Raw genomic sequence first — 14,169 nt, forward strand, 5'->3', positions numbered from 1 at the left:
CCATAAATGCTTGTCATCTCAGTTATCTAATAGACTTCACATTCCTTTCTTGAGCTCTCAGCTTCCATGAGCACATTCTGATATGCAGTTCATCCCAACAACAGTGCATCCCGGTGTCAGGGAAAATGTGGCTTTTCTAGGGTGATACCTCCCATCTGCATGGGAAGCAGACTCCAATTGGGCAGCAAAATGGAAACAGGGAGATGTGGTGATGATGAGTTGAGCATAATGCAAGGAAAGAAAATGCCTCTCACAAGGATAAAGCCAGGGAGTGGGGTGTCAGCAGACCACCTGTGGTATCCTTTTCACTGCATTCCAGCAGCCCCCTCCAGAGATTGAACTGGGAAGCTGCTCATGTGGTCAAGCCTGCCTGGCTGAAGCTTCCTGTGACCTGCCAGAGAGAATCCAAAATCCAAACAAATGAGCAAGAAGGGGGAGAGGCTGCTGCCCGATCTCTTCCCTGTTCACACAGCTGTTGGGTTTGGTGCATAGAGATGTCTCTTGTGAAAATACCAGAGAAACACAGGGCATTGAGGGCCACCACCAGTAGCCACTGGTTACTGGAAGAGGCTGGAGCGTGTGGAAGTTTTTGGACATTAGAGCCCATGTGGATTTGCTGGTGTCTAATAAAGGTGACGTATTTTGAAGTACAGCAGAAACATTCAGAGGGAGTAGCTTTCTGTCCACTATTCAGCTACTGATTTGCAGGATACTCCTGGGCTTTCACTACCTTATGAACCTTTGATGCTAGATCAGGCTGGTAGGAACACATTGAAATTCCCGGGGAGGAAACACTGACCAGTAGGATTGCAGGAAACCAAACAACAAAAAAAAAAGGAGAAGAAAACCCCCTAAAAGCCCAGGTTAGACAGTGCAGGCAAAAGCTTCAGAGATCTCCAAAGACAGATGCTCATCACCTCCATGTCAGCCTGAGAGCTCAGGGATCTCTGAGGAGGGTCACTGTCCTCCCAGACTGGTACTGGACCACGTGTAGGGAATGTGAGGCACACATGATCCTCCAGCAGCTTCTTCCCCCAAGCACAGGGCCATGGATTCCACTGGAGAGGATGCTTAGGGGAGGCTGCTGGGGTTTAATACCTGCCACACACCTTGCAGGGAGGCCATTTCCACAGAGAGTGAGACCTGTAGGCTCAGTGGGAACCGATGGTGATGCTGGTGCCCCGAGGAAACAGAGCCACAGTGAATGGGCAGCCAGAGAGACAGTGCTGAGCCGGCTGGGGTGAGTGGGAAGGAAGTGAAGCTCTAGGTCAAGAAAGACAGGGAGACGCCGGGAGTGGCAGGGGCCGTGGGAGGCAGGGAGACAGGAGCGTGGTGAGTCAGCCTGGTGGGGTGCTTTGAAAGGCGGCAGGGAAGCACAGGCATGGCAGGTTCTGCCGCAGCCTGAGGAGCCATCTCCCCCCAGCTGGCACTTTCTCCATCCCTCCCTGCTCAGTCAAGGAAAGCAGATTGCCCTCCAAACTGGGCTAGCCTGCAGAGCCACTGCTCCCTCCTTCCAAGATAATGCTGGCATGGAGCCACTCTGGCTCCTACTGCTGAGGTGAAGTGTTTCCTCATCTAAGCAGGAAAGTTACCGAAGCCTAGCTTGGAAGCAGGGCTTTCCAGTGACCAAGCTTGGCCTCAGAGCTGGCAGCACAGAGGGTGACCAGGGCAATAGCTTTGCTCTGCCAGCTTGTGCCACCCCAGCAGTGCTCACATCCCCCTGACCTCCGTGGCACCGCGGGCCCGTGTTCACCCAAACGCCGTGCTTTGGGTGGGAACCTGCCCTCGGAGACAAGAGCAGCCCCCCGGGCAAGGCATGGTGTGTGCGTGCAGGCGGCTGCCGAAACCCGGCTGAGTCACCGCCGCTGCCGAGGGCGTGTGATGGAGAGCGGGCAGGACCGGAGCATCTCCGGGAGCACCTCGGCTCTTCACAGACAGATGCTGAGCTGCAGCACAGAGACAGCCAGGTGGAAGGAAAGCCGGGGCTGGAAGCAGCATGTGTCCAATGAGAGGATTTCTTCCAGAGCAGGGGGACATGGTGCTTTTCTGTGGGCTTTCAAGACACAGTCCTCAGAGGTCCTCACAGTCCTGCCTGAAAGGCATGCTGGACCTCCACTGAGTAATCCAAGGCATCAGGAGGTTGGACAAGGCTGCACAGGAGATGCTCTCCCTTGCTCTAATCTTGCCTCGGTTGAATGAGAGCATCTTCCCTCTGTGAACCTTTCTCTGTGACGTGGCTGGGATGTGACCCCAGGGCTGGTGCTCCACTGAGCTTTGTGCTCACCATCCCACCTCAGATGGGGGCACATGGAGCCTTTCAGGGAAGGGATGCATCCTGCAGAGGTCTGAGCAGTGTTCTGACATCTAGACTCCTCCCCATCTCTCCTAAAATGGAGAGCAGAGTGGGGGCTCACCAGCCAAGGGGGTGTCAGCTGGGTTTTTGGTGACATGCAGCAGCCCAGGTGTCCCAGCCCTGGTGTGTCAAGAACACTGCAGACCCTGAAAATGTAGGTTCATCTTTCCAAGGGTATGAAGCTGTGGTCTCTCCTGCATGGTCAGTAAACTTGTATAAATCTCCTCACCAGAGTTCTCCTGGGAGACAGAAAGAAAAGGTTGCACTGTTGCATTGGAAAGCTGCTGTACCAGCCAGGTTCTCATCTCTGTCTGGCCTGGTTGGGCTCAAAATCACGAGAAATGGCCAGAAATGGGGTCCTGGGTGACTGCTTTCAGCCTTGTGAGCAGAGCACTCCTGGCAGGTGGACCTGCTGGACTCCCTCCATTCCCATGCCAGAGGAGTGATGGCTGGAGACAAGATGCCACTGGGGGTTGAGCAGGAAGGTCCCTTTTCTGGATCCCATGCTAAAGGCACTGCTGAGGGACTGTGCCTTTCAACAATGCTCAGTTCTGACAGGCTGTGCAATCAAACCCTCATCCCTGCCCAGGCCACGTCCCTTTGAAGCCTCATTGTGCTGATTGTGGTGAACAGTAGCCCAGGCAAGAAGATCAGACAGGGCTCTCTGGGATCATAGCTGAAATATTCCCTGCTCACAGATCAAACTGAGTTGTTGTCCCCTGAGCAGTGCCTTCCTCCTTTCCCAAGCATCTCTCCCTCTGCTCTTCTCAAGCCCAGCTCCTTCCCTTGCTCCCTACACCCAGGTCCTTGCCCCCAAGCACGCTGTCCCCACTCCCTCCTGAGTGTCACATCAACAGGGTGATGCTGGCAGTGACATGGGGTCCTTCCAAATGAGGGGAATGAGTCCCCCTGCCCCTCGCACATGGCCATCCATCCAACCCCACACAGGATTAGTTTGGGAAGGGGTGGGATGTGATTGAGACAGTGACACACAGCTGGTTCTTTCTTTGTTCCCATCTCTCGCTCCTCACTCCCAAATGATCTGAATGAAATGAAACACATTTTAGTAGTCAAATCCATAAGGGTGGGTCCCACTTTGCTTTGACCCTACAGGGCATTTTGTAAATTTAATTTGATTTACACCCAAAATACCAATTTAACATGCTAGATTTTTGTCCCACACCCAAGTAATGCCAAAAATTAAACAAAATCCTACAGAAATGTTTGTGCCATTACCTCATTAGCATCATTATTTATCAAGTTTAATTACAGTGCGGAAGCTCTACGTGCAACATTGCTCCAGTGGGAGCATGGGGAAGGACATGGCCATGCAGTGATATGTCTGTGGGCTGCCTTGCTGAAGACAAGGATCCCCAAAGATCCTGCTTCATGGAGGTGCTGCATGTGCCTCTCTGCAATGATGTGGGTGGGGTCATGCTGTGAGCATGCTCCTCAGGCTCCTCCAGCTTAGAAAACTCCGAGGAATGGAATTCCTAGGAAAAGCAATATGGTTTTCTTATGGGCTCTGGCCAAGAAACAACAACACTAAGCAATCTGCATTTCCACCTTGTAGCTCAGCAAGTAGGCAGCCCACTACCACTGGAATGCTCTCCTTCATGGAGCTGGTGCCTCTGCACCCAGCTCCTCTTGCCTTGCCAGAGGCTGCAGGACTTTCTCTCCACTGTGTGCCTCCAGTGGTGTTGGGCACACCTCAGCCCTGACCAATCATGTCAAGGTTCCAGATCTGATGATGATATTATTATTGTTATTATTGTTATTGTTATTGTTATTATTCCTGATTCAGCCATGCTTGTAACTGCATGTCTGACTTGGAGCACCCAGTGGAGGTGAAGTGTGTCCCCCAGGACCTCATTAAATGAGAATCTCAAAGCAGGATTTGAGAAATCCCAGATAAGAGTGAAGTCGAAGTCCTCTCAGCAAGCTCTTGGCTTGGGAGTGCTTGGAATAATGTCATTTGTTACCTCTTTCAGCTTAAAAGACAAGGAGTCATTAAAATGAAAGAAACCTCAAGTTGAAAGCACTGTGAAAAAAAAATCAATTAAGCCCCACATAGATGTATTTTGTCCTGGAGCAAAATCTCAGACATAACAGAGAAATTACATAGCCTGAAAGAGAAAGAGAGAAAGGGAAGGTTTTATGTGCGGTCTTGCTGAGGTATTGCCTGAAGCCATGCTGAGGTGGCTTCTCACCTGGTACCTGTGGAAGCTGTAAACTCTCCACAGGAGTAGGGGGAGAAAGTAGGTGCTGGGATACCCTGGTGGAAATACAGAGATCTCTGACAGTGATAACCTGATGTGGGGCTGGAACTTTACCCCTGGGGCTCCAGGCTGTCCCACACCCCCAGTGTCAGACCCCCACAAGAGCTCACACGCACAAGACTAACGGGGACATACATCCAGTAGAGCTCTTTAATTTAGATGTTTGAAGGCTTGTTCCGTTCAGAGGCTCCAGGTCCAACCCCTGAAGTTCAGTCTTGGTCTCAATGAAACCAACAATGAAACTCCCATCAATTTCCCCTGATCTGGGCTCTGCCCTGTGGGAGGAAAGCAGCACCCTCAGAGGGGAGTGACTCTGTTTTGAAAGGCCTCTTCCTTCATGCGGGGAAACAGCTCCTGGTGCTCATTCCCGCAACTGCTCCAGCCCGGTCCCATCTCTGCCGCAGGGATGAGACTGGGGAGGGAGGCACCAAGTGTGTTTCCACTGCTTTTAATGAAAAAGCAGATTGAACAGGAGGCGGGAGAAGGAATCCCTGAATGTTGTTAAACACCCAAGGCCACGCTAATCGTGCACTCGGCTCTGCTCGCAGACTTCTTGTGGGTTTTCTTCTGTTTCTTTTGCTTCCTTCCCCAATACCCTAACCTCTTGTCTTTGTTTCATTTCCACTTTGGGAAGAGGGGGAAGACGACAAGAGGCAAATAAAAAAAAATGGGCGTAGAGGAAAGCTTGTGACACGTTTTAATTTTAAACCAATAACTGAAAAATACTATTTTTTTCCTTTTTTTTTTCCGAGTAGAAGAAAGGCTAGTCATTAAGAAAAATAGTAACAACTTTCTCTTCCTGCTGCTGCCCCGAGGACAGCTCGGCCTCTTTCCCGGCGCTTCGGCAAGTCTTCCCCTCGACGGGCGGTCCCGGGGGTGAGGGGGGGTCTCCGCTCAGCCCCCCGTGGGCGGCGGGATCCGCGCTCGAGAGCTGAACGGGGAACAACCCCGGCCCCCATTCCAGGCAGGGCATCCCGGTGCGGCAGCGGAGAGAGGGGCAGCAGGTCCGGCCCGGCGAGGGCTCCACCGGCGGGGTGCGGGCAGGCGACAGCGGCGGGGCTCCCTTCTCGTTTGGGATTTTGGTTTGTGTTGTTGTTTTTTGTTTGTTTGTTTTTGTTTGGTTGATTTTTGTTTTTGTTTGTTTTTGTTTGGTTGTTTTTTGTTTTTCGTTTTGTTTTGTTTTTGTTGGGTTTTTTAGGGGTTTTTTTTAATTTTCAGACGTTAAATTCTTTTGCAAACATTCATGCCTTAGGAAGGGCTGGAACAAAGCTCAGCTGCTCCAACCGGTCGGACAGGTAAGCAGACTTGTTGACACCGTTATGTTTGCAGCACGCATGCTCCTTCCCAAGTTTCCTGGTGCATTTTTCTATTCCACCTTATGAAACTTTCCTTCCCCCCCCACCCTCTCCCCTCTCCTCCCCTCCCCTTCCCGCTCCTCAGCGGCTCTGCCCGGTGCGTGCGGTCCCGCTCCCCTGGACGGCAGCGCGGCGCCCGCGCCCCGTCGGGCTGCGGGCGGGCGGCGGGGCAGAAGGGCCGCTCCGCTCCGTGCCCAGCCGTGTCCCCTGCCCTCGCCATGCCCAGAGCCTTCCTGGTGAAGCGCCGGAGCCCGCAGCCGGCGGTGCGCAGCTGGGATGAGCTGCCCGACGAGGAGAGAGCCGACACCTACATCCCAGGTACGCCGCCCGCGGCCGCCGCCCGCGCCGGGAGGGACGGAGGGAGCGGGGTCCCGCGGTCCGCGGAGGGGGCGACTTGGGGAGGGGGCTTTGCCGGGCCGGGAGAGCCCCGAGGGGGCGGGCGGCGGCTTAGAGAGAGCTGAGCGAAACGCGGTGGAGGGCACGGACGACGCTCGTGGGGAAAAGTCCCCGGGCAGCGGCAGGCGTGCCAGCCCCGCCGGGCCGTGCCGCCCCCATGCATGGCAGCGTCTCCCACCCCGGGGAGCCCCCGGGGATGGCGGGGCGGAGCGCTGGGGGGGGGCGGTATGTGTGTGTGTTCAGAAAGGTGGGAAACTTCGTTTGCATGAGAAAGGTGACTGGGGGGAGGAGAAGGAAGGACCCAGGGCGGGAGGGGGGGGGGGGGGTGATGTACTCCTGGCCTCCCCCCTCTCCTCCTCCTCCCGCTCCTCCTGCCCTTGCCCGGGGTATAACGGGAAGGCGGCGGAGCTGGCTTGTTTGAACTTTGGGACCGTTCGTGTTTGAGTTTCCGATTGCAGCGTGAGCCGGGGATCCTCCCCCGCCGCCAGCGGCCCGCCCGCAGGTTAAACACCGGGGCCCGCCGGCTCCCGCCCGCCACCTCCCTCCCCTGCCCTGCCCGCGGGTCCGGGGTCCCCCCGCTTTATCGCATCCCCACCCCGTTGCAGGCGGGATCGGCTGCGTGCTGCTGGGCTATGAAGACAGCTGCAGCTTGGAGAGCAGCGGCAGCAGCGGGACCCGGGACGCCGAGCCCAGTGACCCCCCGACGCCCCAGCCTGCCCCCGGCGAGCAGGGCACGGGTGGGGGGATGCTGCTGGACCTGGCCGTCAAGCGCCCCATGGTCAGGTCAAAAATCAAGGTAACCGCCTGCACCCCAACCATCTCTTCTCTGGCAATGGGGTGACCCCAGTTCAAGGTCAAGGCCTGGCTGCTGCCCGGGGACACCAGATGACAACAGTCCTTTGGGCGCTCTTTGCTTGTGGTGACAGCACCTGCCCTGCAAGCCAAGGTGGAGGCCTGCGAGAGCAGCCAGCTGGCCGTAGGATGGCGGCAGCAGGAAAGCCTCTTAGGCGATGTGCCCTAATCTTCCAGTGCCCTTTGCCTTCACTTATCCTTGCCTGGGACGTGCTGCCCCTGACCTGCTTGGCTTGGGTCCTGCAGGAGCTCTGTACCCAGCCAGGAAGGACCAGCCCTGGCAGCTAGGAGTCATGCCCCATGGTGTGTGGGTGGATCTTGTTCCTTAGCATGGGGCCTGCTTAAGAGCTGCCTTCTAGGTTGTACTCAAGCCTTCACCAAGAAGGGCTCGGGTGACTCTTCATGCTGCCCCTCCTGCCACCTTGACCTATCAAGAAAGCAGCTAAAGGTTCTCCTCCATTGGTGTGAAAGACCATTGCCATCTTGAGGCGGACCTGCAGGCTTGGGTGAAATGAAGCAATCATCTGTCCACTGACTTTGCTGAAGAGCCTCTCTGCTGCAGGGGCAGGAGCTCTGGCTGGCTGGATGCTTCCTGGGCAGAACCAGCAGAGTAGTGCAGTGATTTCCCTCCCAAGGCTGAGAAGGCAAATTGCTCACGATGCCTCAGGTTCTCCTGAGAACACCGAGCTCCCAAACGGCGCCGCATGTCTCTCTGAGCATCCAGGATCCCCTCAGCAGAGGTGGAGCCAGACCACCCCAGTGCTAGGCAGGAGGAGATGTGTTTACCACTGGTTAACACCTTGTTAAACCCTGGCTGCTGCTTTGCTGGATGAAACTGTAAAAATTACCATTGTCTGTGCCTGGCTGACAGCTTTTCAGTGGCAGTGTTCTTAAGTCTCATGATTAGGTTTCACCTTGGTTATATGCAGCTGCTTGAGGTGGAGTCATAGCCCTGTTGCCCAACAGATTCTTCCCAGATGGCTCCCCCTCCAGTTTCACACCTCGTGGTTTCACAGCTGCCGTGTTCTTTAATCTTCCTTTACAATTTCGAGTAGCGTTTCTTCAGTAGTAAGCAGAGGAGGAGGACCAGGAAAATTAACTGGCTCTTCAGGAAGAAGAAACCCCAGACATATTCCTGTCTTTGTGAAAAGCCTGCCCTGCTCCTGTTTGACTTTAACCTACTTAGTATAATTTAACCTGGGCTATTCCTGACTGTCACGGCAAAACCTTATTTCAGCGGAGGTGGGTGTTTTCAACCGATGGATGTGTGTGCACGTGGTCCTGTCTGCTCTGCTGGCTTTCTCTCATCCTGGGCATCTAACAGGGGGCACATTCGTGTGTTCCGCCAGGAATAATGAAACCAACAGTGCAGTATTTACATTTTCCAGACATTAAGCCTTCTCTCTGAGGAATGATCTTCCCAGGAGCTGAATCATCAGTGTCGTTTTTATTCACCTCATGCCATTGGCACAATGCTTTTGGTGTTAGGAGCAGGAATGAGATTACCCCCTAATGTCACTTTGCTTTGTTTGTTAATTAACAAGCCATGGACACCAACGGGGGATGATTAGGACCATTGTTTCAGTCTCTGGTGAGACAGCACAACATCCAAAACCACCTTTTTTATCACTTCTGGTTGTTTTTTGAGGGACCCAGAGTAGCTGGAGGCGTGACTAGTGAAGGGAGCACATAAAAGAATTCTCTTGCACCAGAGAGGACACTTCCCTTCTCCATCCAGGATATCAGCTGAGTGCAGGAGCAAACACATGTGTGGTCCCACAGAAACGTGCTCATAGTCTAAGCCCTTGTGTTCATGGATGGAGCTGGGTAAGGGTTGCTACCCCGGAAGTAAAGCACTACACAGAACTTGTTTTAACCCCTGAATCCAAGCTGGCCAGGGATGCCTCAGTCCCAAACTGTGCACATAAAGTCCCCCACTTGATTGCAAGGAAAGCGTGAAGGTTTCACCCAGCAGGAAAATCTTCAATGCTTTCACTTTTCATTTTTAATAAATCCCCCCCCCCACACCTTCTTTTTTTATGCCACAAGAAGCCCTGCCTTGTTTTGCTTTATTTCTTCTGTTGGTCCTCTGTTATTCATCCCAACGCTCATGCAGTCCTCTCCCACTCCTCAGTTCACCACTGGCACCTGCAATGATACTGCCCTGCATAACTGCGAGCTGTGTGGCAAAGGCTTTCGCCTGCAGAGGATGCTCAACCGTCACATCAAGTGCCACAGCCAGGTGAAGAGACACTTGTGCACCTTCTGTGGAAAAGGATTCAACGACACCTTTGATCTGAAAAGGCATGTCCGGACCCATACTGGTGAGAATGCATTCCCTGGGGAGCCGCGGGAGGCTCCGGGGAAAAGTGGTGGGATGGAACAAGGACAAGGAGAGGGAGGGGGTAACCTGACAAGATCATAATACAAAGCCCTGGTCAACAACATTTGAGAAAAATAGAGGGGACACAGTGTAGAAAAGGGGAAGATGTGAGTGTGGACAGAGTCCTGGGAATGATGAAATCTGAGGAGAACCTTTGCAATCCATTTGAAGCAGTGAGGGTGCCATCCACACCTAGTATAGACACAGCCCCGTGCTGCCACGCCTGGGGCAGCGAGGCTGGGACAACCCTCCAGGATAACCTGCCTGGGATAGCAACCCAGGGATAGCAAATCACTGCAGTTATCCCTGCGCAGCGATGAGTGGAGGCAGGAGCTATATGAAAACGCTTTGCCCTCTAGAGGCAACGAGCAGCAGTTTCCTGGAGATTTGGTGCTGGGAGCCTTCCCAGCTGATTGCTGTGCAGGATGGGATTCTGGCTTGATTTTGGAAATGTATGGAAGAATCAGAGCATGGTTCATGCTGTGCTTGCCCCAGGCAGGAGGATGTGCTATCTGCGGTCACTCTGCAGTGGGGTCAGTTCCTGAGTCCATCCCAAACAGCAGTGGTTATGTTTCTGTTGCCTCAAATCCAGCTTAATTTTCCCAGAAGTTCTTACCCCAGTCAGGAGCAGGGAGAAGGCTGACAGTTTGATTGACTTTTTTTCTTCTTGGTGGAAGCACTGGCTTAAATAAACATCAACCCCATCCTCACCAAGGGAAATGCTTCCTGGTGGGCCAAGCTGGCTGTTCTCAGCAGGCTTTGACTTTGCAGTGCTGGGCACCCAGAAGGTGCATCCTTCACATCTCACAGGCACATCCCATCTTTTCACATGTGTGGTCACCAAATGGAAGCTTGAGATATTTGGGCTTTATCTGCAGAGCCCCATTAACCAGGTAGACAACTAGAAGTGCCACAAGGATGTTGGTGGGCAGGAGCTGTTTCTTAGTAGTAGAGCCCCCCAAAACAATGTCACCTGTTTGGATGGGAAGGCATTGCATGGAGCCAATGTTTTGGGCTTTTTAGGTTTGTTTGCAAAGCTTTCATGTGGGAAGGAGAGCTGCCGCTGGGGCATGATGGAGTGTGGAGTCAGTGTTTCCAAAAGTAATTTTTCAAGCTGTCCTCTCATCAGAGAATCTAAATCCAAGAGAGTCTCTGGTCAGAATGATTTAAAATTATTCCTAAATGATTTAAAATTATTCCTAAGTGATGAAGAGGTTCCCACAGCCCTTATGGGCTGTGCCATCCTGGCACTACCCTTTCTGTGTTTGTGCTCCTGCCTGTGGAGCTCTGGAACAGGCACCAAGGATGGTGGAGGTTTAAATTGCCTTCAAATGAGCATGAAACTGCTTTTTGTGTGTGAATTCTAATGAAGGTTTGGGCTTTCTCTCCAACTACAGTTTAATGGAAATGAAGCAATTTCACAGCAGCAGGGATTAGGAAACTTTTGTCTTGATAGTTTAATCCGGTGCACTGGGATAACCTCTTTTAACTAAACAAAAATGCATTTGAGATGCTGCTTATTGGAACTTCTAATTAGCTTGGATTTCTGGTAGAAAGATCAGCTCCTGACTGGTAACTTAATGCAATCACAAAGTTACAACTGTCTGAACAGACCAATCTGGTTTACCTATTTCTGCCAGGCCCACCATAGGTCTGTTCTTACAGACCCTGGCATTTCACCTTCCCTGGACAAAAGAGGGGGTAAGGTGACTCCTTATATCAGTTTCAAGGGTGGTCTTTGCTTGGAAACTTACTGACCTAGTCTAGTAAGTAGAATTCCTGCTGGTTTAGGTTCTTTCAAGTGTTGCTAAATCCTTAGCTCTTTAAGCACTGGGTGGGGGGATTTGATGTTAAATCAGTGTTGATTGGTGGTAAAATTGATTTTTGTGATGTTGGTTGTTTGGGCTTTCAAACCACAAGTCAGTTTCTTCTCTCTTCTCTGGAAACACACAGAGTTACTTCTTTCATCTTCCTGCACTTCTCTAGAATTTGCAATCTCAGTCATCAAATCTGTATTGTATGAAAGCACTTGGAATCTCTGGATGTTCACTGCTGTTCACTGAAGCCTCATTAAACCAAAAGAGAAAAATTAAAATCTTACGAAGAAAGATTTTTTCATTCATTATAAAAGCTGAAACTGATAGTTTTACCTAATAATGGGATTTCAAATAGTCAGGGGTCTAAAATAAGTTTTGCAGGAGTTGGTAATAGCTGCCTTAGGACCAAACCACCTATGCGCATCTATTATCCTCATTGTGTGCTTGCACCTTCTCAAAACATTCCTAGGTTTTCTATGCCTAAATATATCAACCCATTCCTGAAAACCTTAGCCTGAAAGTAGGACGTTTTATTCAGAGAGGCAGCTCCTTGGGCTGCTGGATACGTTCTCCACAGCTGATGTGCCAGAGCCTGTAGGGAACAAGAACTTGGGATACAAGTGACATAACAGGTAACCCCTTGTCTTTTCCTGGTGCAGGCATTCGTCCTTACAAGTGTGAGGTTTGCAACAAGGCCTTCACACAGCGCTGCTCCCTGGAGTCACACCTGAAGAAGATCCACGGCGTGCAGCAGCAGTATGCCTACAAGCAGAGGAGGGACAAGCTGTACGTGTGTGAGGACTGCGGCTACACGGGCCCCACACAAGAGGACCTGTACCTGCACGTCAGCGGCATCCACCCCGGCAGCGCCTTCTTGAAGAAAACCTCCAAAAAACTTGCAGCTGTTCTGCAAACCAAACTGAGCCCTGTCCTGCAGAGGAACTCCAAAGAGGATGGCAAGGACGAGTGACATGGGCTCACAGCGCTCGACAGGAATGAAGTTTACATCTAGGAGTTTTATATATTATTATTTTTTTAAGAACAATTTTGAAAGAAACACCTGAAATTAAAGGGATGCTTTTGTCAACGGGACTCTCTTGATGTTGGTAGAACCTCAGCTTGACAGAAATATTCCCATTTGTGATGGAAACATCAGACTTATTTTTTTTGATCTGGCCAATAAACATGGAATGCTTGCAAAGGCTGTCACCTCTCGGATGGAGTATTTACTGAACTGACATTTGGGCAACCTGTTTTCTGTTTCAGCTCTACCACAGGTCTGAACACCCCTGACAAATGAGTTCACCTTTCCCCAGTGTATTTTGTAAAGTTAATAACTGTTACCTCCCATGTGAATTACTTATGAGAGGTTTGGGTGAAAAGTGTTGGGTGAGAGTGCTACTGGTACATGGTTCTATGCAGCATTAATTAAAGTGCCTTAAGAACAAGAGTGCATTGTATCAGCAAATGAATTAAAATGTGCAAATACCCTTAGCTCTGCTCCCTGTGCAGTCTGCTAACAATTTATGGAAGTGTGATCCAAGACAAGTTGAAACTCTTCCCAAAGGATGCAGAACATTTTCTTCCCAAAGTTTCTCTGCTAGCCAATTACATTTTTTCTAGGGCAGACCCTTGGTTGTATTAAGTACTTGAAGCCATGAACTTACTTTTATCATGTTGATATACAAGTGAAACCTTAGCTCTGATGTTCCTGGACTTGCTGTGCTCACTCTGAGGATTATTACCACATCCTTTTACCATACACCAATAGAATAACCCAGAAACCCAAAGAAAGCACTGTAAATTGACTTGAAAAGAAGTATTTTCTGTCATGATGAAATGCAATTTTGTGTGTATTTAATGGTATGAGTGTGTGTTTGGGGTTTTTTTCCCCTCTTTTATATTCAAATGCCTGATCATTAATACCATGCAACAGAAAGGGGGATTGAACTTGCGTCTGCTTCAGGAGATCAGTGCAAAACTGCAGGCACCAATCCGGCAGCTCCTCTGTGACCACTATCAGTGTGGAAGGCTCCTCCCACCTAAAATACAAAGTCAGGCTTAGCTAGGACTTTGACAGTCATTGCTGCTAAAATGCTAAATGCTAAAATTTTGAGAAACTTTGCAAGAATTGTAAAAATATCATTTCAACCTGCTTCAGTTTTGTACAGGTACCTGCTTGGGTTTTTGTGGGGAAAAGATTCTAGGGGTTTTAAAGCATTCCTAAGGATATTAATATTTTATTCAGCACAACTGTTGGTGCTCAACACCTTGAAAACAAGGATAATAAAATTATACTACTGTGTTAAGAACAAACTTATCCTGTGTAGCAGGGAAGTTTGTAGAATACCTTAATAAATGGGAAGTTGCTGGGGGAAAAAAACAAATGAGGTGATTTAGGAGATTCTGACTTGGCAGAAAGAGCTACAGCTTGTGCACTGACCCCCAGGTCTCATAACTGAGCAGTGTAAAGGGAAGGTTGCTCACTCTGCAATGGGATTAATGTTCACCTGACTGCATGGGATTTGTGTGCTCAGCTCTGCTGAGACCTCAGCCCTTCCCCTGGCACAGCAGAGCTGTAGCTAAAACCCCTCCTCTCCAGCCAGACATGTTTTGTGTCTGTATCTGTGTGCAGGGGTTAGTTTTTTAGCTCTCCTGCACCATGTGTTGCTTTTGCTCCCTCCAGTATCACTGCCACAGCACATCCCTGCTGACAGAACCACAGAACAGTGAG

At 50.9% G+C, this 14,169-nt stretch overlaps 1 protein-coding gene across 1 annotated transcript; it reads left to right on the forward strand.

Moving 5' to 3' along the window:
- The first annotated feature begins 5,169 nt into the window (after positions 1-5,169).
- OVOL2 (ovo like zinc finger 2) lies at positions 5,170-12,405 on the forward strand. Its single transcript, XM_062489383.1, has 4 exons — positions 5,170-6,305; positions 6,989-7,179; positions 9,370-9,559; positions 12,095-12,405. The coding sequence occupies exons 1-4, from the start codon at positions 6,011-6,013 to the stop codon at positions 12,403-12,405; spliced, it is 987 nt and encodes a 328-aa protein (XP_062345367.1). The 5' UTR covers positions 5,170-6,010.
- Positions 12,406-14,169: the final 1,764 nt, after the last annotated feature.

Source organism: Cinclus cinclus, chromosome 3 (assembly GCF_963662255.1).
Source record: "Cinclus cinclus chromosome 3, bCinCin1.1, whole genome shotgun sequence".
Classification (NCBI taxonomy): Eukaryota; Metazoa; Chordata; class Aves; order Passeriformes; family Cinclidae; genus Cinclus; species Cinclus cinclus.

What these genes read in the sequence shown, in the direction of transcription:
- OVOL2 (XM_062489383.1), top strand. Translation starts at nt 6,011, where the DNA reads ATGAAACTTTCCTTCCCCCCCCACCCTCTCCCCTCTCCTCCCCTCCCC. An exon ending in TGGTCAGGTCAAAAATCAAG is followed by an intron (nt 7,180 to 9,369) that starts GTAACCGCCTGC and finishes CCCACTCCTCAG; the next exon opens with TTCACCACTGGCACCTGCAA. An exon ending in GCATGTCCGGACCCATACTG is followed by an intron (nt 9,560 to 12,094) that starts GTGAGAATGCAT and finishes TTCCTGGTGCAG; the next exon opens with GCATTCGTCCTTACAAGTGT.